This window comes from Atractosteus spatula, chromosome 27, assembly GCF_055471065.1.
Source record: "Atractosteus spatula isolate fAtrSpa1 chromosome 27, fAtrSpa1.hap1, whole genome shotgun sequence".
NCBI lineage: Eukaryota > Metazoa > Chordata > Actinopteri > Semionotiformes > Lepisosteidae > Atractosteus > Atractosteus spatula.
The window spans coordinates 6,398,518-6,426,008 of NC_142732.1; the positions used below are offsets into that span (position 1 = coordinate 6,398,518).

Below are 27,491 nucleotides of genomic sequence, written 5' to 3' on the forward strand. Positions count from 1 at the left end.
GGTAGCCCAGGTGTGGCATCTCTAATCATCTCTAATCATGCAGTTGCCCCCCCTTCCCCAATAAGCGTGGCATCTCCGTCTCACTCCACCGCGCTTGTGACAGCTCCTGGCAGAGGGGGGGCACTCAGCACTCAGAGCACATCTGCTCCCGTTGGGCACTCAGGATCCAGCCATGGTAATTGTTTACTCTGTCTGCCAATTAATTAAACAAACTCTGGATGACAGATCTGTCTTCAAACCCATCTGCCCATGCTGGAGTCGAAACACGTGTCCTCTTACTTATTTCCTCCCTCCCTCTCTTTCTTTCTCATTCGCTTTCTTGCCTCTTCCTTTCGTGAAATATCTTTACTGTACTGCATCTGAAAATTGCAGCCCGTGTTATTCAGATTCTGGGAGTAATGACTTGCACTGCTGGACAGATGTCAGATCTAGAAGACATCCAAATTTGGTTGCCAGTCCTTCAATTCATTCATCCAAGGTATCGTCAAAATAACATCTATAAATCTATACAGTTATTTTGTTAGATTAATATTCTTAAACCTTAAATTCAGTGCTACAGGAACACGAGGTCTTCTGGCTCCTGCTCCCCAGGAACACGTAACCAGTTATTTGTTTCTGATGGACAAAGGGGCAAACAGAATAACTTTATTTTGAGGTCTTAAGCCTGAAAGGCATGCAGCTCCATAAGGCTTTTTTAAATAACCAGTTCACATCTGAAGTCTGTGGAATGATCTCATAGTAAAAGAGATTTCTCCAGGTCAGGAGCACACAGGTGAGTAGAAAGCGAGCTGTGATTTGCTTTGTTCCTTGGAGCCCCACACTACTGGGCTCAAACCAGGCAGTTTAACCTGCGGGGACAAAAATTGCAGGCGCCTGTGCTTGTGGATGAGACAGCAGACGCCAGTCTGCACCTCAGACACTCCCCAGGTGGCTGGGGGTGAGGGAGGCGGCTTCTCCCCTTCTCCCTGCATTCAGATGCCATAGCCAAATTAAAATAAACACGGTTAAGTATGGAGGAACAGTCCGTATTATTTCCAGCACTCGTGTGCTTAATGGAATACATAAATCAGAGTAGACCAATTTTGCAGGTGCTCACTCCAGCTTTGGTTTTAACAAAATCAGCTTGTTCCTTAATGGGATCAGTTCACCAATGTCCTCCACATCTTCAGGAGACCATGCCTGATAATCCATTCCCTGTTGCTTTAAAGACACCTAGAAAACTTGAAGACACACTGGCGCTTCAGGACTGGAGCTGAATTACCCTTATGCATATATCAGCCCCCTGCACATAAGACCCTTCATGATGCAAGGACAAAATACCAGGTGCCAATATGTTGGTGCTGACCCTGTTTTGTGCTCGGTGTTGTGGCATAGATTTTCTCTTTAAACCACAGTCGTGCTTTATAATAGGGCAAACTGAATGAATGTCAATGCATTACCAGTTGCTGCAAAATCATAACATAGACATTTTAAAGGCGCGGCAAATTTGCTCATTTGTCCACACACGCCTCCCGCAGTCCTGCAACCCACTCACCGGAGTCTCCTCTTGAGCTGCAGGCTGTCGTGGATGATCCTCTTCACAAACTCCAGCTCGCCCCCTTCGGCCATGATCTCGGTCACGCCCCCGGTGTTGACGGAGCTGGGAGGGGGTCTCCGCGCGTTCCTGGAGTTCACGCCCTGCGGAGTAAAGGCATAGCGCATCGGCCCGCCACCACCGTCCGTGAAGGCAGTGACAGGCGGACGGGTTCCAATCCATCAGGAATACGACAGTGGAAGAGACCAAGCCTGATAATCCATTTCCACAGACAATAACAGTTCCCTGTTATAAATCATGGTCTAGAATTAAAATCAAGATTCACAGTCGTGTGATTACTGCTGTCACTCAAGATGTGACAGCATGCTAACAGCTTATGAGTCACAAAGGCTACTCTCTGCATTGTCTGCTATCTGATAAAAATGTGCTGCGTGAGCTAAAATCCACAGTCTCTCACATATACATCTGACATCCTAAATTAGCTTCAGTAAATACTTGCACACCTGGTGTGCAGATCATACATTATGCACATAACTCAGGAGCGCGCAGCATAATGGAACCGGCCTTAATTAGAGTGGAAAGAATATAATGGAAAGCCGTTTTTCTCTGAACGAGGATATGAAAAAATCTCACAAAGGATAAAAGGAAATTGTCCTTTTCTGTGATGGCGAAGTGAGATATATCCCCCCAGTCCGCCTACAGAACAGCGGCTCCTCTGGTTCGCCACCGTGTGCCTGCGAGAGCTGTACCTTGGCCTCCAGCTGGTTGGCGAAGAAGGGCGGGTTGCACATGCAGAAATCATAGACTATTGCCGTCTCCTCCTTCAGCGCGTCCATCAGCAGGGTCTTCTGGGGAACCTTGACGACTGCAAGCAGACAGTCAGACAGCAGCAGCAGCTCTGCTGCCCTCCACCCCTCACACTGCCCCCTGTGGGGCGGACTGCAGCAGCGGGTTTTAGAGAGAGGTTCAAAATAAAGCGCCGCGAGCCGGCAGCGAGGTGGCATGGTGGTTAGCACTGCCGCCTCCGGCAGTGGGCGCCTGTCTGTCTGTGCGGAGTCTGCATGCTGCCCACCTGGGGGATGGGGTTTCGGATGATCAAGGGTATTTCATCTCTGGGTTATTTTTTCCCCAGCACTGGCTACGTGGCTACAGAATTGAAAATCAGCACCAAATGAGCTCTATAGTTCTATGTCTAATTTCTGGTGTTCGCGTGTCAGTCTGTCTTGTGAACACCAGTTTTAGGTCATGGCCAACAAGGATGAAAGTCTCCCCATTTCCCAACCATGTTAATTTGTTAACGGTGTGGCTGTCCAGGTACAGAAAATGAAGCAGTTCTGATCAGCTGTGAAGCATTTGACAGAAAAATGCCAAAAATGTCACTCTAGTCACCTCCTGGTTGATTTAGAAGTGCAAGATTAAAACAATAGATTTACAACAACGCAAATGAATTACTTCTTGCAGGATGGAGAAAAATGTCAGACCCTATTAGAGTGACATTCTAATCTAATCAGACAAGCATTACACCTAAAACCATAGCCTTTTTGTTTTGCAAAATGGAAAATTTAAAATATAATTGTTTTCTGGGGAAAAAAGGAGGATAGGGTGAGTTCTGGACTCAAAGTGCTTTACAAGTAATGGGGATCCCCTCCACCACCACCACCAATGCGCAGCCCCACCTGGATCATGCAATGGCAGCCAAAATGCACACAATCTGCTCCCCACACACCAGCTATCACTATCAGTGGGGAGGAGAGCAGAGTGATGAAGCCAGTTCAGAGATGGGGATTATTAGGAGGCTGTGATTGGTAAAGGCCAGGGGGAAATTTGGCCAGGACACCAGGATAACACGACTACTCTTCTCGAGAAACACCTAGGATTTTTAATGAGCACAGAGAGTCAGGACCTCGGTTTCATGTCTCATTTGAAGGACGGCACCTTTTTACAGTGTAGTGTCCCCATCACTAGAGTGGGGCTTTAAAACCCACACAAGACCACAGGGTAAGCGCCCCCTACTGGCCCCACTAACACCACTTCCAGCAGCAACCTTAGCTTTCCCATCCAGGTATGGCCAGGCTCACACCTTTGCATTTATCGGCTGTCTTGCACAGCTTCGTCACCTTGTGTTTTCTTGTGAGATGAGAAGAGAGCCGCCCGGTGCCGAGCGCCGTGTGAATGTGAAAGGAGTCTCACCCTTGATGAGGTCAGACAGGTTGTTCTGCTCCACGTTTTTCTTGGCGTAGTTGTAGCAGATGTCATCCACCTCTGTGGCCAGGAAGTACCACCCATTCATGGTCGCACCCAGCAAGGGGTATATGCAGGAGGCGCCTGTGCCTGCAGAGACAGGTACATCAGCACCAGCTCTGACGCTGGCCAGATCAGCCCCATCTGACCGGGGAGGGGGCTCAGCAGGCAAAGGGGCTCCAGAGAATGGCTTGGAATCGGAGTGAACCTAAGAAGCAAGATGGTTTTCTTGGACTAATTAAACTAACTGCTGACTGAAGCACAATCAGTTCCACTTTAAAACCAGGAAGCACTACCCGCCAGAAAAAGGAATTGTTCTTTAGAACAAAAAAAGGGCATGATATGCATTCTGAATCGTTTGATTTTTCCCCCTTTGTTCTTGTGGTGCTTCTCGTTTTACTTTGTGTGGTCTGTGTGCTTTTCTGCTTATCTGTTATCACCTTTCTTTTTTGCCATTCTAATTAACTCTGCAGTAGCTGTCTGTGAAGGACACACAGCTTTCAATAATATGGTTTCTGGGCTAATTAGTGGGTCTAATTAAAGCAGAAACAAAGATCAACATCATCAGCCTTTATTGATGACCCGCAATATGTAAAAAACAAAACCCCCAAAAAACAGGGGCAGGATATCAACAGCTATTACTCATGTGACAGAAAGCTGAGAACACAGCAGCCAGTCGATTCTAGAACCCGAACTGAAAACACTTGAAAGCCTGCCGCCCAGAGATCACAAAACCACCCTCAGCCCACTGCAAACAGGCAACCCTCTTTATCTGATAGCAACAACAGTGCTGCATGCAAGACAATACCGAGCTGCTCAAGCAATGGGCTAGGGCCAGCCATCAGTCACCCCAAAAAGAGCAACTGTCTGACGCCCTGCATCTTCAGACTCCCAAAGCATACCACCAGTTATTCCCAGTGGCCACAAAGGTGCTAATTGGGAGGATACAGCCTCTTCCACTCTGCATTTCAAGGCAATACCCCACTGCCCCAAACCCTCCATGCAGATCCTGCTGGTTCCTGCAGGGGACGTCGACGAGCTTGACAATTCAGCAGGAGAATGACTCCAGCCTCCCCCCTCCACCCCGTATCATTACACCGGAGCATGTGGATTCAGCCTTCTACAGCCAGACTGATCAAACAAGATCTAGCTCGCAAGAACAAACAACCCTCAGCACACTGGGCCAGGCACTGAGCGCCAGCCAACACATCCTGACAGAGACTCTCACCACAAGCCCCTGCTACATCGGGCACGTCTTGGAACACCAACAAGCTCTTAAGTCAGCTTGCGACCACCTGCTGTTCTGGGGACGGTAAAGCCCCAAGCAAATAGAGCATTGCTTAAAAACACGGCTGAAAATAAATGGACTTTATCCCCCGTCAGGCTGGCAGGGGAAGGGGGGAGGGGGACGGGAGGGGGGGCGAGTGTCCCCGGCTCACCGATGTCGATGCCTCGGTGCGGGCTGCCACCCCCGATCAGGTCCTCCACCCAGTGGATGTAGTTGAGGCGCAGGGGAACGGTCGGGATGAGCCGCTCCAGGGGGATCTCAATGGTCAGCCCGAAATCCTCCTTCAGCAGGGTGCAGGTCAGAGCCCTCACGGCCTCCGGGTCCTTGAAATTGAGCCTGTGAGGAAGCAGCGACCGCTTTGAACAAACACGTCGGCGGGGCTCTCGCAGGGCTATTTTCACCCGGCTCTGGGATCTGATCTCAGCCACAGGTCCAGAACTGCTTTCTACTGTTTTCATTCCTGCTGGTGGGAATCAGAGGGCAGGCACTTAACACACAAAGTGTTCCTGTGAAGAGGTACCACCCAGTATAACAGCCAGCTGGGTTAGTGATCAGATGATGCTGTGCAGCCTTGTCATAAACACTCACCAGCTGACTCTCAGTGGAATGACATTCAATATAAATAAAAAGGGAATTTGCCTGCTATGGCAGAGCATCACAATGTACTCATACCTCACTGAATCAGTTAACCTTGTTTTTATTCCAGTTTTCCTCCTAACATATTTCCCCTTTGATTCCAGTGATTTTCCTAGGCCTGGAAATTGGGAATAAATGTGGAAAAACGCTGGCAATTCCTTCCGGATTACAAAGGATTTTACACGCCTTTTTTTAGGTGCTTTCGCACCTCCAGTGGTGCCCGACATTCAGCACCGACACGTCTGGCACCTTTTCGTTGCCTTGGTTTGTGCAAGGAATCGATTGTTTTCTGAAAATTAAGGTTTGGGGGGTTTTCCAGTTCAAACTACGTTATTTAACTGGTGAGCATCACTGCTGATGGCGTGATCATCATCTAACACCTCAATCGCAGGTCAACGCAGTCAATGAGAACAGAGCACTGTCTGTGATGTCTGAGGGTCAAAAATGATGATGTTAGTACTACTTATTGTTGAATCACTGCATGTTATACTGTAACACAGGAGCCAGAAACCAGCCAGGATTTAAAAAAAAACCTTTTCTGGTAGAGATTATACTACAAAATCCATGCATGACAAAAACCATGTGGACATGGCTAATTGCGTACTGTATACTCTCACATGAAACTCAGCCAGGCAAGGAGATTCAAATGTGGCTTAGAAATGAGAGGTCACATTCTTGCAAAGACCACTGACCACAGAGTCCAGTCCAGCTCTGAGACTTTACATAAGTAAATAAGACCAGCAAATCTGACCACTTTTTGCAAAGCTGCAAGTTTCTATTTATGATCAAGACAGTATTTGCTACTCTAAATACAATCTACCCATTTTGTGCTTTGTGAATACATACAGTATATGTAAAACATGTTTTCTTCAAAGGTTAATTTATCTTTTCAACAGTTTATGAAGTAATGTGGATTATTTCACATGGTGTTTTCACAGTTTCCTTTGGCCAATTCATTCAGCCTTCTTAAAGGGGACTGTTACCACATGACAGTCCCTCATTTCCCTAGCCTGATATTCAGAGCAGAACGTATTGCTCAGATAATGCAAACAGGGTAGGGACCAACAATTAGAACTAGTGAGGGTTTTTGTTTTTAATGTATTATAAGAATTTCAGTGGTTACTTACATTAGGTGATGGTAAGTGATTTGAACAAAAAGCCTAAGATTATTCATAGCTACGTACAAAACAGTGAACATAATTACTAAAACTACCAACCAGGTATTCCCCTCCCTAGAGCTCAGGCCTCTACAGGGTGTCGATACACCACACATCCATCTCATCACAAATTCGTAATCTGTTCTCCCCCAACTGGCTTTCAGTGCTGGATCTGATCAATACACTCCATGATGCTCTGCACACACAGTGCCTGAATCCAGGCCTGCCCCTATTTTTAGATCCTAATAGATTTTTTTTCCCCCTGTTGTTACAAAAGGCAAGGCCTTCTTTCAGGCAGTCTTCTGCTGCAGAGCAACAGCACACAAGGGCTCTGAGCATGGTCTCCATAGAAACCAGTTGAATATCTACAAATACGACAATGCTGCTTTGAGATGCTGCTGCAGAGCAACAGCAAATCAAAGAGAAGATGCTGTCATCCTGCTCACAGAGATGGCTTGATAGCACCGGGCTTCTGTCCGTCCACACAGAGGCGTGGCAGGACCAGGCCTTCCTGGCAAAGGTGCTCTTGTGGCCTTCTACTAACAACGCAGCAGGCCTAGATAAGACTTAATAATGGCTGGCCTGTAGGTGTACAGAGCCTATAGGACAATCAAGCTGTCACATCTCAGAATCTGCACTTTCCAAGTGTCAGCAGGGTTAGTCAATTCAAATTAAGTCATAAACCTTCTCCTAGCATTGATTTTTTTAGAATCTATCTAGAATTTAGCAAGTACAATTATTTTTTTTTCACCCCCAAAACATGTGGTTTGTTCACGTTAGGGGAGCCCATCTCCGGTCCTAAAGTGCCACTGTCCAGAAGGTCTCCTCAGAAGCAAGGAAAGGCATCAGGTCGTCCAATTAAGTGACTCATTAAGGGCTCAGGCGAAAACAACAGAAACCTTCTGTTGTTTTATTCCCTGGTTTACACACACTGCAGAAGGCCCTAGCAGTTTCAGGTTTCACAAACTATAGGCTCTTACGAAAGCCAAAGTGCTGGATATTTTGAGACTGCTCCCTTACTATGGACACATCTCACAAATACACACAGTGTACGGCTTTTTGCATTCAACAACACAATGTGGAAGCCACCCTGCAGCTTATGAAACCTGCTGTACGACTGTGCAATGAGAATCGTGTTTTCGAAAAGCAAAGTTAGGCTGTCTTACAATAAGAGGCACTGGCTATGCCTTTAATTAATGTTACAGCTTGCTGACAAACTCACTCCTTGTTCAAAATAACCTTAATATAATGTACACTCCTGAGCCTCTGTAATCAAGTACAATATAGTCAAATCTTTGCTTTGTTTCAGTTTGGTGAAGCCATTTGAAGATGCCTAAGACAGTGAGGCAACACAGGTAACACCACCACAGAGAGAGCCTGCTGCACAAACCCCAGTCCCTCTAATATATATTTACTGCTGTGGTGCCGACTGCAACAGCCAGGCTAAGCAAACAGGACTGACTGCAGATCACTTGATCATCAAAAACCTCTCAAGAACCCTGTCAAATCTGCAGAAGCACATACAGGGTAAAATCACAATAGTATTCTCCCATTATTACACACATTCACTGCAGTGTAAAGACGAGATCTCTTTGTAATTAGTGTACTTCTCTCCTCTTCCCCAGAGCAAATTCACATTGAATTAATTCACATTGTTTGCATTTACTTCTCTCTCTTTTGTGAACTTCCCTCCTGTCTCTTTGAATGGGAATAAAAATGTTATTTCTAAAGGAAACAACTCTGAAACCTATACCTTAGGACAATGATATAAGGGTCTCATTAATAGTCTTTTATTTCTCCAGTGGACATAAGAGAATTTTTTAGTCAACACAAAAGATCAAAATGGAGATGATGTAATATCAAATCTGAATAGCCTGTGCATGAAATTATCAATGTACCAACACACAGGCATCCTTGTACTGACAAATTCAGAGTCTATGAGGTCTTTAGCATCTTAAGTACTGGAGTGATCTAATAGAACATTGTATAATGTTCCAAATTAAATTAAAAACTGGAAAAAAATAGTACCTTAGTAATTAAAAAGGCAACATTCAGGTCCATGCAACAGGTCAGAGGAATTTCCCTATGCCATGTAAATGGAGATCCTGTATATAAATGCAGGTACAAAACATCAGAGGTTGTGGTGTGATGGTTTATACCTATTCTGGACACTGCAACGTGTCCAGTATTATTTATGAATCTGTACTGAAAGCCACCTAGAGATCAATGCATGATTTATAAAAGTGCTCAGGAATTCTATATTCACCAGTCTGCAAATGAGCATTAAATGTCACCCTGTATTTTAATTTTTAATGCCTCTCAGAACCACGGCACCGAGTCCTCTATGATCAAAATGCTCTTGGTGCAATTTTCCTGGTTCATGCTTCCTAATTCCATTTTTTTCCACTGCAGACATCTGAGCCCAAAATTCATGCTCCACCCTCATTTCCACACACTCAAACCTCACACAATGCATTTGCTATACCCAGGAACTTGTACATTATCACAAGGACTTAAATGGTAGCTCTTATTTTACACAGGGGCATGCAATGCTCTGTAAACTCTAAATTCCTTTCTTCAACAATGACGACCGCTTCAAAATGATCACTTCGGAGAAAAGGTGGGGTCAACAGGGGTCAGGACATGTTTTATTGTGCAAGCTGGTTAATAACCATTACCAGCCTGCCACTCACAAAGCTAAGATAATTTGACTGGACTATAATGGTTTTTGCAATGTATGTGTCAAAATCCATTTACTTAATATTTCAAGCTAACAGTCTGATTGCCAGCAACTGACAGCAAAGATCAGATGCCAAAACAACACGGCACAATCCTTCCAGTATTCCTGTCTGTATTCCCAGCGCAGCAGCCCAGTGAAAATGGAAAACGAGCTCCATTTGCGCTGTTTTTCACATCGAATGCAGTTTGGAAGGGTACAGTCCCCCCAGGAACCTGAATCGTCCCAGCTGTGGAATCATGTGACAAGAATGACTGTGGATGAGGAGTCTAAGTGATGTTAATTCCTTGCAGCAACTCACACCTGCTGTGGGATTCAACTGGATTAAAACGCCAATCCTGCTCAAAGAGAAACACCACACACGCTCAAGCAAGCACAATCATGGCCATGCACCATGCTAAAACAAGACACACACACACAACACAACATGCTGACATAAACAGGTAAGTGAACACACATGCAACCACACACCCACCAACGTACAATCCCCACTCCCCACCTCCCCAAGTGCCCAGAATGAGACTCCACATCCCACTGGGTTCCTAATGCATTTTCAATGGGGGGCACATCTGCGCCACGTCACAGTCTGCCACCAAAGTCCTGTTCCTAAAACCAAGACAGGAATCATCAAAATCTCTGGTGCCCACGGCAGACGGCTTTGATTCTAATCACATTTTCCCTATCAGTGAAACAGGGAGGAGGTGTGGGTTAGAGGATTAACGCATCATAGCACCTGGGAGTCATTTCTCAACCATAATAAGACAGGACACCTTTGTGATGAACCTGCATTTTACAACTGCAAGAAGATGATCGCTTAAATGAACCGCTAAAAAAAAAAAGCATTGACATTGAGCCGTATGTGGAAAAGTCGAGTTGTACGCTACAGACAGGATGGAAGAATACACCAGGTGAAGGGTCGATTTAGCCAGATTAGCTTTCTCAGGAAGGGTCGATTTCTCAGATGATTTTGTCTATCTCTGGGTGGTTGAAGGTAAAATGTGGATAATAAAAACCTGTTTAATCAAGATCAAGAGGGCAACAAGAAATAAACTATCTGGACTATTCATCGCAAAAAAGATGAGGAACAATTATACTTTTACTTTATTTGCTTAACAGATGACCTTATTCTCATACTAGCTGAAAGAAAACCTGTATAAAATGCTCATTTCCAAAACTGATTATCCCAGGGTATTCCAAGTTCGCTAAAATGTTAAGACAGCAGAGGCTCATACTCCGACACTGACCTAATAAACCCAACATTTCCTCCTTGCAAGAAAGTAATGAATACTAATAAAACGTAATGCCATTAATTTTGGCTTACCATACAAGAGTCTCCCATGCTGACAGATTATCAGCAAAACAGCATCCAGTGTTTGTTTTGAGATTTGTGCATGTCTTAGACTTGTGCACGTATACAAGTACACTGGTGGCTACAATCAAGCTTCCAGGTTCAGAACTGCTGTTCAGCAAGACAAGATCCTGCGCTTTTCTTTTGTCTCAAAGCAGAAAGCTGCAGGTTTGACTCCAGATCTGCAGATCTGGAATAACAAATGGTAATGTATCAACACAACAGACTTCTTGTGAACAAGACAGGTTCTTGATAGCCAGCCCTGATCCATGGGAGAACAGCTGATGTCTGCTGTTCCCAGACATGTACATACACACACACACACCGATACAGGAGAACAGGAGGCAGACTATGTCCTTCCTGCTCACCCTGCCAAGGAGAGACCCTCTTGTTAGCTGCTGTAATTCCCTCTCAAACAAAGCAGGATGAAGTTTGCTGGAAACGATTCCAGACTGACTGCTATGAGGTCAAGAGGGGAAAGAGAGTGGAGAATGGACAAAAAAAACCCAAAACCTTGCCAGTGCCAGCTTCTCAAAATAGGGCTGCTCCTTTAATTAGGAGGCAAGCCAAGGCAGTGAGCTGCAGCAAGCAGTTGGGCTTCAACTCTCGTGATTAAATACAAGGGAGAAGCCGTCGAGGCAGATGCCCCTTATAACTTCATCAAACAGAATTCGCACAGCAAGGCTGGCAAAGGCAGGACCCTGCGACTTCGGCTACCTGCAGCTTCACACCTCTAACCAGGTGCGCTGCTGAAGAGCCCAACGCAAAGCGCGCTCTGGAAGACAGCTAGGCCCGATCGGGAAGCAGACAGCGGGTACTATATCTCTCATCAAAAAGAAACCGGGGCTTTGGTCTGTCGTTACTGATCAAACACGGGGAAAAGAAAAAACAACAACAAAGACAACGGCATCACCCAGCTGCAGCTCTGTCGGTGCGCTCATTTATTTATTTTGCATGGCACTTGCAGAGCTCCTGCGAGCAACACGGGTGCAGGCGGAAGAAGCAAGACGTTTCCCTCTGCTGTAATTGGTGCCATCCTGCCAGGCTGAGTGTAGCCCTGCCCCCGGCAGGCAGGCGCCCAGGGGCGGCCAGGCCTCGCGCTGGCTCCACGGCTGCCTGCTCCACGCCTCCCCAAGGTCGCCATCCATCAGCGCTGCCCGCCGAAGCTCCGACAGCTCGAGCCGGACCATTAAAGCGCGAGCAGATCGCCAGCACACACATCGCACCTGACACACAGCTGCAGTCAGAAGTCTTAATAAAGATGACAGGACTCCGCGCTCCGCAAGTGAGAAAACAGGGAGCAGGACACCAGAGCTCGGAGAATGGTGTTCTCCGTTTCCCTAAATATTTTAAAATGCTAAAATTCTTGTAATTTTTTTAGAGCATTAACAATGTGCACTGAATTACTTATTTGCTATTATATCTGGAGGCAGCACAGTGGTGCAGGGGTTAGCATTGCTAACTCACAACATTGGGGCCCTGGATTCAATTCCAGACCTGGGGTGCTGTCTTGCTGTCTGCGTGGAGTCTGTATCTGCTCCCTGTGTTCATGGGGGTTTTCGTCGGTTGCTCTGGTTTCCTCCGAAAGCTCAAAGGGAAAACTGTCCCTGGTTTGAGTGCATGCATGTCTGTGTCTGTGCCCTGCGATAGACTGGCTTCCAGTCCAGGCTGTACCCCGCCTTGTGCCTACTGCTTGCCAGAACGGCTCCGGCTCCCCTGCGAGCCTGAATTGGATGCATCAGTTAGAAAATGAATGGATATTATACAGCACGGTTTCAGGAGCATTGCGAAAATGAACTGTAAGAAAACACACAGATCCAGAAGAAGAGCAGTCTCTTACTGGTGCATACATCTTTTTGGGCAAGAAAGAACTGACATGCATGCGTGAATTATCACACTATTACACAATGTTCACGATCTGGTCAAGCTTTACAATTATGGAGTTTACTTAGGATTACAAGGCCCAGTTAATATAGAAATACAGTACACTGCAAAGGAAGGCAGACGTATGCCTTTAGGGGAGCATGCAAATAGTCTGAATATTTTTAACATTTCCCAAGACAGATAAACAACTACCTAATCAAACTGCAATAAAATGCATGGTCCCAAAAGAAGATTATATTTGTACATGATGACCCTGAAGCAATCTAGTCTGGTCTAGTGTTGCAGAATGTAAAGGCTGCATAGAGACTGCTCAAGGCTCAGCAGAGAGTTGTCTACCAGCAATCTGAGATTTCCAAACTTGCAATGTAACTACCCTGTGGCAGAAGAACACACATAAAACCTTGACTTCTCCCAAGCCTGCCATTTGCCTCTTCTCCTTGTTTGTAACAGCTTTCAGCTAACTGTTTAAATTTCCCAACCCTTCCCCCAGCCTGTTCTGTTAAGCGCCCCTTGTCTGCCAGCCAACACTATCTCAAAAACAAGGAGTGATATATCTCCAAGCGTGCTATTCCACTCTGCATAGGGAAAACAGGCAAAGCTCTTATTTTGCCTTTGCATTTTGATCCATTTCAGCTTTCCAGCTCTTGTCCAAATTGTGTTAATCAAATGTGCACATTTATCCGCTAGGAGAAAACTGCTCACTCCTGCAAAGGACTGCAGCAACACACAGGCACCTCGTGCAAGACCGGTCCATCAGAGCCTAGAGGTTTGAGGCAGAAGAACTGATTGCCACTCCACTATGCTGCCCGCTGATGAAACAGGATGCAATACATAAAAAATACTTGCAATTTCACCCGATGCCAATTTCACCTAAAGTGGGAAGCTCACAGCATCCAGCAGATGGCGTGGGCTCAGATCAGTCTGTAGCACACAAAACTGGAGATGGACCAAACTGCCACGCAGCAGGAGTCTTAACTCCCCCTCTGCTATGCTTTTAGTCTGCTGGTCAGAACACGTTCACACGTTCTGAGGTATGTATGGCTCAGGAGACTGCCCAATCCAAAGGCTCTGCAAAATCTGTTCAGCAGGTGTATGCAGTGCAAAGGCAGATGTGAATTAGAGCATTACTGCTTTAATAAATATTAGTATTAACACAATCTCCCCTGCACCTTATACTCCACTGAGAGGACCCTGAGCCTGCCGGACTGTCCAGCATGCTTCAGCCTGCTGGAATATGATCAGGAGCTGCTTCCAGAGATTTCAGACTCCATGTTCTACATGTTCCACATTTCTTACATTCACTGCCTGTGCATAATTAAGGAGTTTTAAGTTGGCTCATTTTCTGCTGAAACTGTAAAACACTATGGTTCCGTCTTCTCATGCAGAAGGAGAAAATAAAAAAATACATTCATTAACTTTGCAATACAACCACATTCGTTTTGCAATATCATATTTTGGTAAGACTGTCCTTCGGGGACCATAAGACTCATTTTAATGTTAATAAAGGGTTGACCACCCCCGTTAAGAGTTTTTGAAATCGCTCTCTAAGCAGTAGCCCAATTAATGGTAACGATCCCAGCCCCACTCTTTCCCTCCTTAACTGTAGAACTTCTTGAGAAAGGAGAACCAGAATGGGAACAATTAAAGTCGGAAAATGGTTTTCCCAAACAAGCCCTGTAAGTGGTTTAAATCAGGAAGGAAGACAATTAAGCCTCTCTGTGCAATTCCTTTTTTATTAAGATACTTCAGAGAAGAAGAAAAAGATGAAGATGCTCAGCTTATTCCTTTACAGCATTAAAGACACCAGTGCAGTAATGTATTGTGTATTACACCAGCATAGGTTAGAATTAGCAGAAAAATAACAAACAATATTTTTGCATACATTTAAGAGGAGGATGTGTGAAGGCAGCCCTAGATAGGACTTTCTTTTTTCCCTTCTGATTACTATTGTAAAGACATTATCCCTGAAGTTTGCCCCAGGTCTTTAAGATGAACTTGACAAGGGTAGGACTACATTAAGGCTTTGAGCCAAATCCCCAGGATAATTCCATAGCAATATCCCAGGAAATCTCAACCTTAAAAGGGCAACACCAGTAACTAATTTTCAATTCCTTTTTATTTGTACTGAAGAAATTCTGAACGGCTAAACTCAGTAACCCCTGTCAAACCACTGCATTAGCTGAGCCTGCTGTGTATTGATGGATGCAGCAGGACGTTGAGCTTCTAATCATAACAGACACCTGTATGGGACAGGCACAGGATCAGCGGAGTCTCGCAGGATTATTGATTTTAATATCTGTAAATCCTTCCCTCCTAAAAGTCTGACAAAAAACAACACCAACACAAGATCTAACAGCATACGCAATGTGCACCTGAACTTTCCAATATCTCCTTCCAATTTTTCCAAAGTCTTCTTGTCTGCCACTGATTCAAGCCTTGGAATCAAAAGGGATGTACACTGTCTGCCAGACAGAGATCAGTGCTGCTTGTCTAGACTGAGAGGTGACCAATCAGATCTGCATGTGCTGACATCAGCAGCTGTGTTCAGAGCAACACCATGTGCCCCTGCACAGCAGAGTAATCAGGGTGGCTCAGACAGGACATTAGAGCTACACCAAATAATAACAGGAAATGTCTTTGGCTGATGTGCAAAAGACATGCAAGAACACAATCAAGTTCTCAAGGATTTAATCAAATGCTCACATTAAAACAAAATAACAGAAAATTAGAACAAAGGTACCATTAAAAGAATCACGTTTCCAGCATGTCAAAAATGAAAACAAAGATGGTAAAGTTGGTATTGGGTCTGACCTCGTTAGGCATTTAATCAATCTGGGCAAGGCTGACGCATAGACCCGATCAGCCTGTGGTAAGATGTCCATTTCCTGCCCAGCTGTAGCCAGCTGGTGAAGACTGACCAATCATGGCTGTCTCTTGATGATACAACTCGATTTTTAGAAGTCCATTTCTAAGACACTTTGGAAAAGGAAATGGTCATAGCATAGCAATGGTCATAGTCTTATTGAAGATGTTCCACTCTGATCCTAACAGGCTGAGGTCTTGCATGACCCTTCCAGATTGGCGTCTATGTGCACCAGACCATTTTTGTGTTCAATGAGATTACTCCCCACATTATCACCCTCCCACTGCCCCACGTCCTGGTATTGAACAACTCAACCGTCATCGTATCTCTTCCCCTGACATCTCCACACGCAGTGTCTTCTGTCAAGTCCATCAAGGATACAACAGCATCACTGGTACATAAAACATACCACCATTTTCTCTGCTGACAACGCAGGGGTTAATCTGGCCAACAGAGGATAGCAGTTCCACCTCTCAGGAACAAGTAAAGGTTTATTGCATGCTGAAAAGAGAAGGAAAAAAACAACCTTTCGGCTGTGGAGTCTTTTTCGGGTGTGTCACACACCTTAAGAAGGGACCACAGCCTGAACGTTGCTTCTCTTCTCTTTTCAGCATGGAATAAACCTCTTCCTTTGCAGCCTATGCATGCTGAAGCAGCTACCTACTTGAACTAGTTCCACCTCTCAGCTGTGTATGTGGACCTTAACTTCTGCATGTAGATCATTACATGCAAATAGGGAGCTACAGTCATTCTAAGGGTGCATACAAGACTCCTTCCTTTTGGGGAATTACTCATGTTGCACTTACTGCAGCCTGAACAAGATCGTGGTGTTGAGACTGCCTTGCAGGACGTGGCCTGCAAATAATGAGGAGCTTGTTTCCTTGCTCCTCTGGTTTGGACTGCTTATTCTTGAAGCAGATCATCTCATTCTGTGGGCAACTTCCCTCACAACCTTCAACCAAAGGCAACAGCAAGCCTTCGTTTCTCACACGGGGAAAAGGTGGTATCCTTCACTGTTCTTGTGTTGATTAAAATGTTGGTTTTTCATACAGGGTCTTAACCACCACATGTTGGCAATTTTAACTCAACTCAAACACCAAACATTGAGCACATGGTACGTTTAAGAAATCGCATGACTTGCACTCAACATTTTGTTATGCCAAAGAAACAAAACTATTCAAAGAATTAATTAAACTCTCTGCCCGTGGTTAAAAGTAACATTCATGTAATTGAAAGCCTAATGCAATTAGTATTAGTTATCAGTCATTTTGTTTCTTTTGCTTATCTGCCCATAATTGCTCTTATATCTCAGTGACAACATCCCAAAGAAATGTCCAAAGCCTGCCTTTTAACAGCCACTGGCCACAGTTCAGCATTTCAACATTGAGGGATGAACTTCCTTACCATTAACAGCCTATCTTTTTAGGTTTTCAGTGCAATCTGGAGCGATTATATACTCATTGACTCCCGGATCTCACTGGCAATGATTCACAAAAGATGGCAGGGCTTGGTCAAGAAACTGGATGACAGAGCTGCTGCTTGTGTTTTTCTAAAACGTTTTGGAGAGGAAGCACACAAGATCCTTCTGCCAGATTCAAGAACATACTTGCCTTTTTAAACATCCAAACAAATGGCCCCAGCTGACTGAGCCCTGACTGACTTACCCCACTCGGCCTGTTAGATTCGTGTGGACATGCTGGCGAAATTCCGGATACTTGGAAGCCAGGTAGGCGAAATCCGGAGGCTTGTCTTTGTACCTGTTTCTGGGGTGCATGGATCTGTTCAGAGCCATCCTGCGGGTTGGGGAGTAACAACAAGCAAACAAAGATTAAGACAAATGGATCAGTCGGAAGGGGCATCAACAAGGTCTGTCAGCTACAGCCGACAATTAGGAAATTCAAAGCATGACAGTGATCGGAGATATCCTGAGAGGTCCCCTTTTTGCTGTGTAGGGAAACAGGATTCATTGTCTGAGCTCATCCAAAGCAGAAAAGAGGGGGAAGGGAATTATTTCCAAAGCCCCATCTGTAATTCACTGGTTTGCATATTGTAAAGGTTCTTCAACAAAGACGTTGCTCGGATATGGATTATGGGTATGAAAGCTCCTCAATCTTTCTGAATGGGGTACAGAGACAAACTAGGAGTGTAGCCCAAGATTGAAAAAGATCAGTCTCACCCAGCAAGGTAAAACCTAAATTTGATAACCACTTGTACATTTAAAAAAACCCCAGCTTCAGAGCTTCCAAGTGAGGTTTCTGGCACGGTGTCTATTTTTCTCCGCCACATTCATTTTGAGCTATTCTGAAAGAACTGAATGTTACTTCCACAACGATAATAGAGAGACCGCATGGAAACGTGCTTTAGCAGAAGATGTGCTCACTAGTTTGTTTTGGATGAGCAAACAGCACAGCGGGTTTTATTGTTTATTTGAATTAAAGACACGCAGTATGAATAAATATCTGTTAAACGTCACAAAATAAAACCGATACTTTTTCAGTCCTGATTTTTCAGGTTCTTCAGGGGTTTTCGTAAGCATACTGTATAACCCGTTTACTAGTATTTACCCAGGGCCAGAACACAGACATTTCAAATGACGGACAGCTAATCCTACCTAAAAATTCATTTTTAGATTTTGTAATTAACTTTTAATACGGTTTAACGAATGGCCGCAGGTTAGGTGATGACGCAGTCACACCTTGTCACATTCTGCAGCTGGTACTGGTCTTTTATACAACTCCGCAAAATGCATTGTGCTTTTAAAATGGTTGGGCGGCGCACAAGGAGGGACATTTCGTTTTGTTACATTTTCTATAATACTAGATGTAAGCGGAATTTAAGAGTTGCGTGTTATTTCTATAATTATGTAGTGATGCCATTGCCTTCCACTTTGTTTTGGATGGACCAGGATGTTACTGTTCTGTTCTTACTCGTAGGTCATGTTTCACCGCAGATGATGCATTTATAACTTTCTCTTGCTCAGCCTGAGGGGTACTACCTACCTCGACAGCAAAAAAGGGAAAATTACGAACACAGGTATGACGGGTCATTTTAAAGTTACGTAAGAGAAAAGAACGTGCAATGCAATTACAGCGATAACGCCCAGAGTTGTGTGTGGCCATAGCATTCAGAATTTAGGTACATGACAGAGTATTTCCAGGGGTTAACAGGTAACATAAATTATCTCTGCTCGCAACTCCAGCGTATAAAAAAACCCTTAGCGCTCTGGGATCAGTGTTGCACAGCTTCAAACGAATCGAACACACATACAACAGCTTTAAACTCAAGTAGGAAACATACAAGTTAAATGAAATCATCCAGTTTAAAAACCTCCTATAAAAAAAGGTTTTACTTCAGCTGCTGTGCGGTGAACATGGCAAAACTTTGTTACCTTTAAAAGTTTTGCTCTCCTTACGGGATTATGAGATGTTTCAACAATCTTATCATACGAAAACGAAGATGTCTAAGAATGAAAAACTATCTTTTTATGTAAAGCTATATCCGAGTGCAATAGGAACACACCTTACGTCCGTATGCGTTTCTTGCAGTATTATGACCGTAAGGAACCAATCTTCCTGTTCACCATGCTTGGCTACAGCCTATTCTAGTAAACCCTCTGGAAGTACACATGCACTCAGGCCTACAATGTCTCTCCGGAAAATAAAAAGGCCGCAAACTTCAAAATTCGCGCTGCGCAGGCACTTCGAAGCAAGTCGAAAATGAAATATATATGAGGCGCACCTGTGTTGTGAATGCTGCTGAGATGGAGGAGAATAATCCTAAAGCACCTTCAGTTTTTTTTCTCCAAAAAGTAACCACAAGCAAGCAAGCTCGTCGCGTCAGTTCTACGTTTAGGCTGTACGGCAAGGGGAAAGAGCGTTACACTGGGGCCCTGGAGATGACGTCACCGTACGGCACGAAGAGCCGCACGGCTGGTGGAAAAAATGTGATTGATGGTTGCAATAATAGATAGGTCATGTGGGTAACCTTTCTTTCAAAACGCATAATCTGATCATCTTTAAAACCACGACAATAACGTTAATAACGTTTTCATTTGATTTAACGCTTTGTGCAGAATAACTTAATGGTGTATTTAAAATAAATCAGGCCAGGAATAAAAGAATAAATAACATTAGCCTTGTGTACTGCTTCTTATTCCGTACTGGAGAGAACAAGTACCAGCGTGATTTCCGTAATGTCCTACTGGTACAGAAATAAAAAAAATATTCTTTACTTGTTTGGCGCCGCCTCGGATACAAAGTTAAAGTTTAAGGCAGGTCACGTTGGTGTACGTAAACCATCTGAAATTAACAGATGTGCATAAGCTCATATGCATTTCCCTCCGTGTGAAAACCAGAGTGATGTGTAGTAGAATTTAAGAGCTGTTTATAATTGCTGGACTTTTAATTAACACTCCCTTAAGTTATCCCCGCCCGTCTCCTGCACGCTTTTGGCTGAAGCCGTTTAATTAAGGCGAAATGAGTGAAAAAATGAGTGTTGTGTAGGTGTGAAACGTGGAGCGCTGGATGAATAATGGATGGTTTCAACACTGAATGTCTGAAAAAACCCGCTCTCGTTTCACTAATTTTAAATTCTGCACTATAGATTCTCTTGCCTGCGAAGTGCGTATCGTGTTTACTTTTTTCGATGCGCTTTCCTGACCTCAAAAACCGCAGTACACGGTATAAAATAATTCCAGCGCTGATACGTTTAATAAAGTCGAAAATGTCTCCAAATCTCCAATAATAAATACATAAATTTAATAGCTATATTATATTTCATTTAATTAGCCAGTAATCGATTAAGTGTATATCTTGATGTATTATTCTGCGTCTCAAGTATAATATAGGAACAGGTGGAATTTAATTCCACGAAGCAGAAAAAAAACGTTTTGGCTGTGCAAAGTACCTCCTCCAAGGCACTTGCACACACGCAGCCTCTACTGTTAAAATGGCTTTCGACTCCGGTCACGTTTAGATCACAGAATACTGCAAAGAAATGTTTTTTTTTAAGACGCCTTTCATTTCTGGATCTTGAAACATTAATATGGAATGTGTGCTACAAACGCATGAGAGGGGCGGTTTTATAGTTGTAGTAAATTTGAGTCTCCCAGCGTTTATTCAGTTTCCCGGGTATTTTCATTTGAACGACTTTGACTAGTGACCTTTCCTGCATCCGAGGCAGGCTTTTTGAAGATAGTGTATCATCTCTGAGGCCATTATGGTGATTAATCACCAAGCCCCATGTTAATAATTAAAAATACATTGGATAAATATGAATATTTAACGTCTTTAACACATTGTGGGATGATCTAATTATCCAGCCGTATGAAATGTATTAATTTATATATCCTGAAGCTGTATCATTGTGAACATGAGATCTCATCAAAAATAATGAGAAAAAAGTTTCATCTCAATAGACAGAAATAAGGACTATGAGAAATTCTTTGATCAAAGCAGAGAGCTGCTATTGACTGAATTATATTGGTTGTCAATGTCAAGCATGTCAATGTTATGACATGCTTCAGAATCTTACATAATATTTCTTCATATCAATATGCATATACTGTACCACAATTAGGTCAGTTATACTTATTATACTGGTATACTAGATGCTCCAACAATGCATTGAAATGTCACTTTCCTAACAAATACCCACAATGAAGCAACAGGAATGAGTTCTCATAGTAACACTTCCATATGTTTATTGGCTATGTAGCACTAATAAATGCTTCCCCGTCAAATGGCTTTAAAGCCTCTAGCTGTGAAAATATAGGATAAACCTATCAGTCGATGCACGTAATCGTGTTCAGATGGAAGGGGCACACTAAAAAAAATAAAGTGAGAGCTGTAAAAACCCTGTCCTCGGGAGTGCTATGGGTTGTTAAAAGAAAATAAGAACACAGTATATTTACACATTTTTTTTAATTATGTTGCAAACAATAATGACATCCAGATATATTGTTAACAATTTACTGTGTGTGAACAGTGAGAGACCATGAAAGCAAAAATCCCATTAGAGCGGTGAAGTCTGAAGCCCTCGATCTATTCACAAGGCAGGTATAGCAGAGGGATGGATTTGGTGCCAGTGAAGGACCAACAGACGCAAAACGAATCAAGTCGCCGTTCAGCCTCTATCTATCCATAAGGCATGTGCAGCGCAGGAATGGCTTAAGATCTGTGAAAAGAGCAACTGTTCTGTATTCACAGGATATTCCTCAACACAATATTCAGCATATCTGGCGATAGCATTAATTTAATAGCAAGAAAACTACAGGCAAATATTGCCTCCGCTCGCCGCCCCCCAACTCTTTCAATTTGTCGAAATGTACCATGGCTGGGTCAGAGAGAGGCATCCTCAAGAAACAGGTGGGAATAGTTGGTAATTCCCAGGCAGATCCCCATCTTGCAAAGGACCTTCCCAAGGAGCATCATCTGCTGAATGCTGCCTACTGCCAGGGAGCTGCATCTGATCAACTGCCATTATGGCTTCGTTAATAAAGTGTAAATCCGTGGAGACCACATGAAAAAAATCAAGTCTAGAAAGAGGGAATTATACGACAGGAATTGTCTACATTGCTCAGTCCCCTGCTTTTTGGCTTATCAAATCACCTTGTAGTTTACAAAATAAAAATTGCTCAACAAAAACATTTAGGGGAAAAATTGCCCTCCCCTTCGTATGCAATTTTTTTTTTCATTGTACAGTACTTGGGCACACAATATACTGTGCAGCATCAATGCAGTCAAACCGATTTTATACACCTCTCCCCACTCCTCAGTATGATCGAAATAAAAAAAAGTGACGAAATGTGACTTGGAGGTCTGCAGAACGCCACTCCAAACAGGAACATATACTACAGGAGGCATCAATGGTGTTCACTTTGGGGCACTTATCCCTCTGGGCTTATAATCTGCCAAAATCCCATTTTAAAAAAAGTCAGTATTCTTCTGGAGTTGTCCTCCATACAAATCACAACCCAAGTCATCTGACTACATGGTAGTGCTGCCTGCAGCTATCATGATTGATCCATCTGGTGGGATGTAACCATTCTTTATTAAATGTCTGGGTAAGACAGCAATCAATTGGTCCAGCTACCCTACTGTTCATGGAAAGGCATTTTCTATATTTTACTCTTAATTTTTAAAAGAACATTAATATAGCCTGAAGTCATCTACATGGAGCAAGCATCCAACCAGGTGTTACCCTCCCAGACAGTTCAATCCCCAGTATTTTTTCACATGCAGCAGTACTGTATTGACTTTTACAGATCTCATACTATTCACTAACAGATTTCAGCAGCAGTTACTTACAGTACACACAACAGGAAATTGGCAAAGAAGCTAGATAATGGGTTGGTTAAGCAGTGGAATTCTTTATTATATAATTGCAGTTTCATGAAAAGGCGAATTAAAATGATATCTGCATATGCATTTTTATTGTTTTAAATTTCTTAAATCTTCAGTCAAAGCCGACCAAAGACCTAATAAGGGCAGGGATGTGCAAGTTAATTGTTTTTTTCTTCAGTGCTAGGCCAGCAGCTGTATATTCATAAAAACTCAGTTGGTTGGTTTGCCTGATGCTGGAATTTTTACATTTCCTTTTGTTTTGCATTTTGGAAGAAAGATCATAGAATGAAAAGGAAAAAAAAGTGCCAGTCGTAAGACCGTTAAAATCGTGTCTGAATGGGCCTCTGGCACTCACATATTGAAAACTTCACCAAACAGTCTGCATTCGGCTCTTTTACACTACAGCCAGACAGCCAAGCCAAGAGATCTGTACAAACCGTTGCATGAAATTTCCTTAACAGTAGGAGTTACCATTACAGGCTTGCTTCTCTAGTAAGATCATAGAAATCCAAGTGCAGTACCTACATACTGAATTGTTTCAGATTTTTGTCAAAAAAAGTCCCTGTTACTTGACAGATTTGTCGTTTATCTCCTTCAAGAACAAGTGCACTTTTTGTATAAACCACTTTGCTCTAATTTTGTTTTTCCTTTCTCTACAAGGAGAGATCTTTGCACATCCCCTAACAAACAACTGTTAAAGGGGAACTTTGAATCCTTGTCACGCTGTATGTCTCTGGCTAGGACTAATGGCACACCTGGACATGGCATTGTTACACAGCCAAGCTACTCGGCCTTCTTCGCTCACACCCTTCTGTCATGCAGCATTAACGATCTACTGATCCTCAACAAAGTAACATGATTTTAGAGGTTTAGTAAATAAAAAAAAACACGAAACAAATAATTGTTAAATTGGTGGAAAGAGGAGCGCATGGACTTAAAAAACAAGGAAGAGGCTCATACGTAAGAGTGATCTGGAACAAAAAAATATCTCCAATAAACTGCATCGAATAAAATTCCAAATGGTGCTACTTAAAATTTGTTCAGATTTAGTGGGGAGCTTATTTAATGATAAGAAAATTGTGTGAGGCAATGGCTGCTTTAGACAAGGTGCTTAACTCAACTTCTAGAGTGCAGAGCTTCTGTTAACTATTAAGATCCAAGATACAGCATTGGCTGAAGTGGCCAGATTAAAGGTTGGACATTTAAAAAGTGAAAGGCCTGGTATGCTGACCCAATGCCTAGCCTATTAACTGAGATGCCACTTGAAATATTTCATATTGTAGTATTTTTATTTCAAAAAAAGCACACATTCAGGCAGAGTAATTTCATTCAACCTTCTCTCCTGGTTAACTTCCAATTGTAGTTTAGACATATGCCATGACAAGGGTACAAAGTTTAAGTCCCCATAGTCTCACGACAGAACAGTTTGAAACACATTCTTAGATGCAGTCATTAATATATTATCTAGTTTCACAATAAGAGAATGGTAAGCACACTTCAGAAGTGATGTTACATAGCTACACATTATTCCATAAACGAGCCCCACAGACAATCAAATTTCCACGGAGGGATTATAGTTTTTCGTTTTCTCAAAGAGGTCACCGATCTAGGCACCAACAGACTACGACAGTGGGGAAAAAAAAGACAGACAAAATAATCTGACACATAAGAACGACACTGTCATTAAATTATCAGTTTAGTGCCCTACTTTTAATTACCCAGTCAACTTCTGCCTTCTGTAGGTTAGGCCAGGTGAAACTCCAGCCTGTGTTCTTAAACCTATGGTACTTCTAGACAACGTTATGTAAATTTACAGTATACAATTTTGGATTCACCATGCAAGAATACTTTTTTGTGTAACATTTAATAGCTCAATCTACATCCAGAATAATTTACATAAAAGGACAATAGTTATTTAAACAGAGCGATGGGTAATAACCATGGTATTTGAGTGCATCCAGAGGAGAAGAAGTAGGAGGAAGGTGGGCTGGGAAGGGGAGGAGTGGGGTGCAGTAGGTATGATCAGCGGCACTCCCACACTTTTACTGTTTGATCTACACTCCCAGTCACAACATAAGGAGCCGTCTTGTGGAAATCTACGAGCAAAAAAAAAAAGTGAAAAAGACCATTAGTAACAAATACAGCTGCTGTAGCCCTGTAGAATTCTGCATGAATAGAGAAGAAGGGTCAAAGACCGATTTCTAATTGCTGTGCTGGATATATTTACATTTAACTTTAGTTATATCTATTCCTGTAAACCTTAATGTTTCATAAGGGTTACAATGCCATTTTTTGATTGTTCAATTTAAAGCATTATACCTACTGTACATTTCAAGGATAACACCTTTTCAATATCAATTCAACAAGTTACCAGGAAAATATTTTTTTTGTAGTAGATGTAAAAACAATACATTGAACAGACATATAAGAGGTTGATCAACTGGATTTCTGTTTTGAAAGTCACAGGCTAATGGAAGTGGTCACTGCTGGAAGCAAAACAAGCTATATGTCAACCAACGCATCTTTTACACTAGGTTACAAAGGCTGTCTTGTAGGATTCCATCAGTTTCTACTGATTGTACACTTGAACAAGCTAGCATCTGATCACTGGTCTCTTGAGCCTCAGATGCAGTCACCTGAACTCCCACAGAAAAAAATCTCTTGACAATACCACCAACACTTCTGTTAAATAAAATGGAAATAAAGACTTGATTCTTTTAGAACCTAATAGGTCTATAAGCAAAGTATAATCATCAATAACCAAACAAGGGGAATTATCTTTCTGAAGAGAGATAAATTAAGTACATTTCAGACAGTCTTTCCACAGACATCACTACATATCATACAACATCTCAAGAGAGTTCCATAGCCTCGATCCTTTCTAAAGCCTTGGATAGTGAGAAAGTGGAAATCCAAGCTTTTCTGTTGTAACGGACTCCGTCCTGGCCCCATGACAGTGCTCATTTGCTGAAGAATTTGTGCTTCAAGCATGAACCAAAGCACAAAACTGTCCAAGCACTGGGATTTATTATGCACTTAGTTCATCTTTGTAACTCTGAAATTCTCTGTTGTGAATCTGAGCCAGAGGGAAATGTCTGGCAAAGGGGCTGAAAAAGGCACCTGACTGTAAGGATACAACAAAACAAAGAAAACAAACCACTACAACATCTCAATCTTCCATTAGTCTAGTAGTAAATAGTGGCTATTGTGGACTGAAGATAAAAGGAATTAAGAGATAAACCTCATAGTTAAGCTCTTGCAGTGATTTATTAATTTTAAGATAAATAAGTCATGAACCTTTTACTTGGTACTGGATACTGCTACAGCCTTCTCACAATCTCAACAGCTGCACTGTATTTAGATATTGATATGGCCACGTCTTAAGCAGCACTTACCCAGAGAGGTAACAAAATGTTCATGGGCACTCAGGGTCTTCATGCACCGCTTGTTCTTGTAGTCCCAGATCCGCAAAGTCTTGTCATCAGCGCAGCTCACGATGAACTTTCCTCCAGGGTGAACCAACACTCCGCGCACCCAGTTATCATGGCCAACCTGAGGGACACAGGACAGCCAGAGCTCAGCATGGCCTGGACCCAGGAAACTAATGCTCACTCACAGGAAAGAAATAAGTAATCTAGTTGAAACAAGGTACTTCGAAACAAAGGGCAAAAACAATTTAGTGGAATCAAAAGCAAGCCTCATGATGAACACAGATCAAACTATTCAAAGATGACAGTATATTTTCTTTCAGCATAAACCAGCAAATAAAAATTAGCACCTAACAAAAAAAACTGCACCATCATTCTTATACAATTGTGCTCTGAATGGACTATTAAAGCCATCTCCTGCTCCACTCACCAGCGTCATAAGGCACATGCCAGTGCTGACATCCCACATCTTGATAGTCTTATCTCTTGATCCTGAGAGCAGGAAAGGTCCAGGCTTGCCACTCTTCTTATTCTACACCAAGGAAAAGAGATGGTTACAAGAGATGTTACCACTGCTTGTTGTTTAAACCATATATTATTCTATGAGCATCATGTCTGAACAAATAAAAAATGCAAGGATTCTATGGTAGTCATTTTTACCCATTTGTCTTAAAATAATTTGTTTTTTAAAGCTGTTTATGTTAAGCATTAAAACAATCTTTCAAACCAGATTGTTTCTCTCATAAGTGTGACTAGAATATTTTTAAACCTACTTCTAGTGTCTAAACTGACTTCATTCAAGAAAGACTAACTGCATCATACTACAAGTTAGGCTTACTGGGTAAAGTAGCACTTGGAACATGAAAATCCAAATCTGCCCTTCTGTGTGTAACATTTCTACATAAATGTATCCTGACAAACTCACTGGCCCATCTGGGCAATTCAATCCTACACAGAAGGGGCATCTGGGTTTTCTGTAGTATCACATTTTCTCTGGCTTTCACAATCAGCCCGCCTTGTGCTACATTTCAA

At 42.9% G+C, this 27,491-nt stretch overlaps 2 protein-coding genes across 4 annotated transcripts in view; both read right to left on the minus strand.

The window, feature by feature from the left end:
- Positions 1-19,541, minus strand: part of mettl16 (methyltransferase 16, N6-methyladenosine) — a 30,412-nt gene extending 10,871 nt beyond the window's left edge. The window contains exons 1-6 of one of the 2 annotated variants that reach the window (XM_088906887.1): positions 19,427-19,541; positions 17,353-17,481; positions 5,215-5,399; positions 3,725-3,865; positions 2,284-2,399; positions 1,535-1,677 (exon numbers count right to left, since the gene is read on the minus strand). In XM_088906887.1, coding sequence (XP_088763013.1) covers positions 1,535-1,677; positions 2,284-2,399; positions 3,725-3,865; positions 5,215-5,399; positions 17,353-17,480 — 713 coding nt within the window. In that variant the 5' untranslated portion in view covers position 17,481; positions 19,427-19,541. Of the gene's footprint in view, positions 1-1,534; positions 1,678-2,283; positions 2,400-3,724; positions 3,866-5,214; positions 5,400-17,352; positions 17,482-19,207; positions 19,255-19,426 lie in introns of those variants that run through there. The other variant, XM_088906889.1, reaches the window with a different exon arrangement.
- A 2,053-nt stretch (positions 19,542-21,594) lies between these two features.
- Positions 21,595-27,491, minus strand: part of pafah1b1a (platelet-activating factor acetylhydrolase 1b, regulatory subunit 1a) — a 36,478-nt gene continuing 30,581 nt past the window's right edge. For both annotated transcript variants that reach the window (XM_088906890.1, XM_088906891.1), the window contains 3 exons: positions 26,890-26,991; positions 26,427-26,583; positions 21,595-25,127 (listed from right to left, as the gene is read on the minus strand). In XM_088906890.1, the coding sequence (XP_088763016.1) occupies positions 25,054-25,127; positions 26,427-26,583; positions 26,890-26,991 (333 nt within the window). In that variant the 3' untranslated portion in view covers positions 21,595-25,053. The remainder of the gene's footprint in view (positions 25,128-26,426; positions 26,584-26,889; positions 26,992-27,491) is intronic.